Source organism: Apaloderma vittatum, unplaced genomic scaffold, assembly GCF_000703405.1.
Source record: "Apaloderma vittatum isolate BGI_N311 unplaced genomic scaffold, ASM70340v1 scaffold4159, whole genome shotgun sequence".
In the NCBI taxonomy this organism is placed as follows: Eukaryota; Metazoa; Chordata; class Aves; order Trogoniformes; family Trogonidae; genus Apaloderma; species Apaloderma vittatum.
In genome coordinates this window covers 127,764-131,694 of record NW_009736806.1, presented here as the reverse complement: position 1 = coordinate 131,694, position 3,931 = coordinate 127,764, and the positions used below count along the sequence as shown (strand labels likewise).

The following is a 3,931-nucleotide window of genomic DNA, read 5'->3' as shown; positions in this document are numbered from 1 at the left end:
AACGGTGTGTTTCCTGAGAAGGTAACTGGATCCAGTTGCTTGTGATCTGCAGCAGGGCATAATGCTGCATATACTGTTGGCTCAAGATCACTGGTACCACTGCAGTGCATTAATGTTACAGTGGTACTACATATGTGGGTGTTGACAGGTTGTCTTCTGAACATGAATTGGTCCCTGTGTACCTACCTAGCAAATAACTTAGATATGTAGCCTTAAATTAGTGCTCGGTACCTCTAGGAGTCAGATTATTTTTTTATTTTTTTTTTTTTTCCCCCTGCAGTGTTGCCGTATGGATAAGGCTGAACCTTAGTCAGCATCTTATGCCAACTACATGCCTCTGTCTTCTGTGTCAGTAAAGGGTGAGAGGACGTGCAACGAAGGCAGTCCTCGAACTGTGACCCTGACTGTGCTTTAAACATGTAGGAGATGAGTGAAATAAGGTGAAAATTGTCCTTGCAAAATGCTTTTTGGCACCTTGGCTACTCCTGATTTTCCTTAAATGAACCACACAGTGAAGTAGGAGAGATGGTGTTCTGACCTTGAGCTTGGTTCTGGGCAGAGATAAAGGAGTGAGTGGAAGTACTTCTCAAGACACGCTCTGTCCTGCAGTACCCAGGTTGTATTTGGTGACAGAGAGATTGCACAGACTGTTACGGATTTGGGCTGTAGGGCCTCTTGAACAGGAAGGGTGACTGAGTAAACGATGTAGCACTGTAGTGCAGTACTTTGCCAATGCTGTAGTAGGTAGTTGTTCTGAGTGTACTTAAGTTTCCAATTAAAAGTAACAGAGTGAGCTACAAGATGGGGACAGAGCTGACTACACTTAGAGGACTGACAGTTTTTCATTGGTGTGGAGGTGAAGAAGTTTGGCTGTGTAAAATGTGCAGGTGTGGCTCCAGGGGAGGAATGAATGTGATAGCTGTCAGTGTACTTTATTCGTGTTATCAGGCCCTGCGAATATATTCAAGGGCCTGATAATTAAAGGCCAAATGCTAATGCTTTAATCTTTTTTAAACATCTGTGAAGAATCAGGACCATCTTTGCAGTAGTACTGACATTTTCCTGTCTTTACTTCCCCTGGTCAGTGGTAACTTGAATATTTATTTGTGTGTAATCCTGGAACATTGTCCTAACTCATGAGCAGATCTGAGGAGAGTTGTCTCTTTGCCTGGTAAGGTCAGCTAACCGGCTGTTGTTGAAGCTGGCCTGTGTGCTGTCTGAGCTGCAGACAAGCTCCCGTGGTGGCTGGTTGCCAGAGTGGAAAGAGATTGGGATGTGCCACTGGCACTTAGGTGACTTGAAACTGGTTGCAAACTTGTTCCTTGACCCTCTTGCTTTTTCTTGCCTTTTTTCATCTTTCAGAACAGAAAGACATCAGTCATGGCGGGCGATGCCATCATGGTCATGAGAGGCTTGACAAAGCTTAGCAAAGCAATCCTAGAAACCCAGGCAGGACAGCTTCGGCAGGTGCTCCTTGGGGGTGATGCAGTTACCATCGCAAGGACTCTCCAGGCCACTGCTGAAGAACAGTTCAGTTCTGCGTTGGGGAAAATGCAGGTAAGCAAAGCTCTTTGTGCACAGTCTAGCCTGATGTTTTGCTTTTCCTCCGGGTACTGTTTTGGTTTTGTCGAGAGCGGCTAGGAACTTGTGAACTAGGACCTAGCTCTGAAGCTGCTTTAGTAATGCAGAGGGTGTAATGCTCTGGGAGTTCTTCAGGATTTCTCTGCTGTGCAGTAGGTACTTCGACAGGAATGGGAGGGGAATACTGTTGCAGTGTGTTTCTGTTTCCATTACTGAGTGTTTAAGACGTGCTGAAAATGGAGAGTGCTCTGTTCATCTCATCTTTACAAAGATCAGGCCCTTGCTAAGATTGGCCAGCAGCTTTGTTACTTAAAGTCTCCTTTAAACTTCAGCCATTGATTACCTCTCCTTTGACAAGGGAATGAACTCTTTGAGACTGAGATGAGTTTATCTCAGTGCTGCTTCCTTTCTTGACAGAATTGGTGCATGTGATATTTTTCAGAATGGCTCAGTCAGGTGTTTGCATGTAAATCACAGCTCAGGCTGCATTTTTAAAACTGATATTTTTAAATGGGGAACATAAGGAAAGCCTGTGTTTTCTTTTTTTCCTTCCTCTCACCCCAAGCAGCTTATGTCACCAGACATGGGGATGGATTTATAAGAGCTTCATATTTACTTTGATGCCATCTCTTGAAAACATGGACCTGTCTGAGGAAAAGAACTTCTCTTGAACAAAAATTCATTTCCTTTATCATCCTTTAGCAAGACAGCATAGCTCAGATAATCATTTTTTTTAAACAAAAACTAAAAAGTGAAGTTCTGACTTTTTTTTATGCAACGACCTTAGACTATCATGTCAGTCTAAAGCTTCAGTCCTTCCTTAGTTCTATATAAGCTTGCAACAGAAATACCTTAAGTGTGTGTGTTTATGGGCATAATCCTTGTTTCTGGCTTTGTCCATTTTGCAACCAAGAAGAGAGAGATGTTCTTCTATTTCTATGTGTGTTTCTCTGCACAAGAGAGGCCCCACAAGCACACCTGCAGAACTCTTGCCCTGTGCTCTGTAAATGAGTTGCATGAGAAGCTGCTGCCAAAGCAGGGCTCGATGGGAAATCTGTAGTCTGCAGCTACAACATTTTCTGTTTTGAAGAGAGGAAAGCTTTTATGTTAAGTGACTGTATTTCACTTCTCTTGATCTGTGGCAGGATTTTGGCTGTCTGACATGCTTTTAAAAATCTAAGTGTGGAAGTAAAGAGGCCTTCTCACTTGAAATCATCAGTCAGTATTGTGGTTACAGTCCCTATCCGTAAACAGATTTCTCCTTCCCCCATGTTGTGCTGTTGAGGTTCAGAATAGCATGAGACCTGCTGAATAACAGGAAAGACCATGTTCTGGTTTTTTCTTTTCGGGTTTTGTTGGTTTTTGGTTTTTTTCTGTAAGGAAGGGAAATGTAATTAGTGTTTAGGAAAAAGCCTGAAATACACTGCCTGCTTGCCTGACCACACCAGGATTTAAAATCCTGTTGATTGGCTATAATAGTCATCAGTTCTTCCATGGTATTGCTGCTGCTGAGATAGGTAACTAGAATATGTTAGGTAACAAGAAATAGGGGATAATGCTCTGCTGCTAACTTTATATTGAAAAGTGCTGAGAAATATCTGGAGCATCTCTTGCAGGTCAGTTCAAAACAGAAAAAAACTGTCGGGAGAAGCTTGCCTTGAGCGTTGCTGTGTGCTGCTTTCCTTGCTTCAAGCACAAATTTTATTCTGGGGTGACAACAAACCCTGCCATAGTTTAGTGGTTTAATAATAAAATGTGTTTTGCAGCTGGTAATGTCATGGCCATGGAAGTCTGAACTTATTCTGCTTGTAAGTAGGTATCTGGTATTGCTTCAGGTAGCTTTTGGATGGGAAGTGCTGACATTGCATGATTAGGGAGAGGGTGGGAGGAGGAAGCATGGTAGGGCTAAGAACTGACTATTACAAGGTTTAGCTTTTTGTTATCCCTGCTAAGTATATTGCAGCTCCTATCATCTATCGTTTCCAAGCAGTTTATTGCTTCTAATGAGCTCCATAATTAATGACCCTCCCTGGCAGAGTGTGCAGAACAAGGCGTCTCCAGTTAAGAGTATTTGAGAAGCTGTTAAAAAAATTTGTCCCATCAGTGGGATTGAAAGATTGCCCGTGATCCCAGGTGTAGTCAGCGTCTCCTCCTTTTTCCTGTCTCTTACTATGAATGTCTGCAGTGCCAGAATCTCTGCAAATTACTTATTATGGAGACATGACAGCCTATTTGCGTGCCCATCTCTCAGGACCATGGATGGGTAGGGAACAGGTTTTGAGTCTTGTTCTTAAAGTGTTTCTGTTATTGTTTGCAGGAACTAGGCAAACAGCAGGAGAACTTAACAGAT

General features: G+C 42.8%; 1 protein-coding gene across 1 annotated transcript in view; it reads left to right on the top strand.

Annotated features, from left to right (window-relative positions):
* Positions 1-1,380: 1,380 nt before the first annotated feature.
* Positions 1,381-3,931, top strand: part of ADCK3 (aarF domain containing kinase 3) — a 31,534-nt gene continuing 28,983 nt past the window's right edge. The window contains 2 exon segments of the mRNA XM_009877101.1: positions 1,381-1,557; positions 3,899-3,931. The exon segment at positions 3,899-3,931 is cut by the window's right edge and continues 15 nt beyond it. Coding sequence (XP_009875403.1) covers positions 1,381-1,557; positions 3,899-3,931 — 210 coding nt within the window.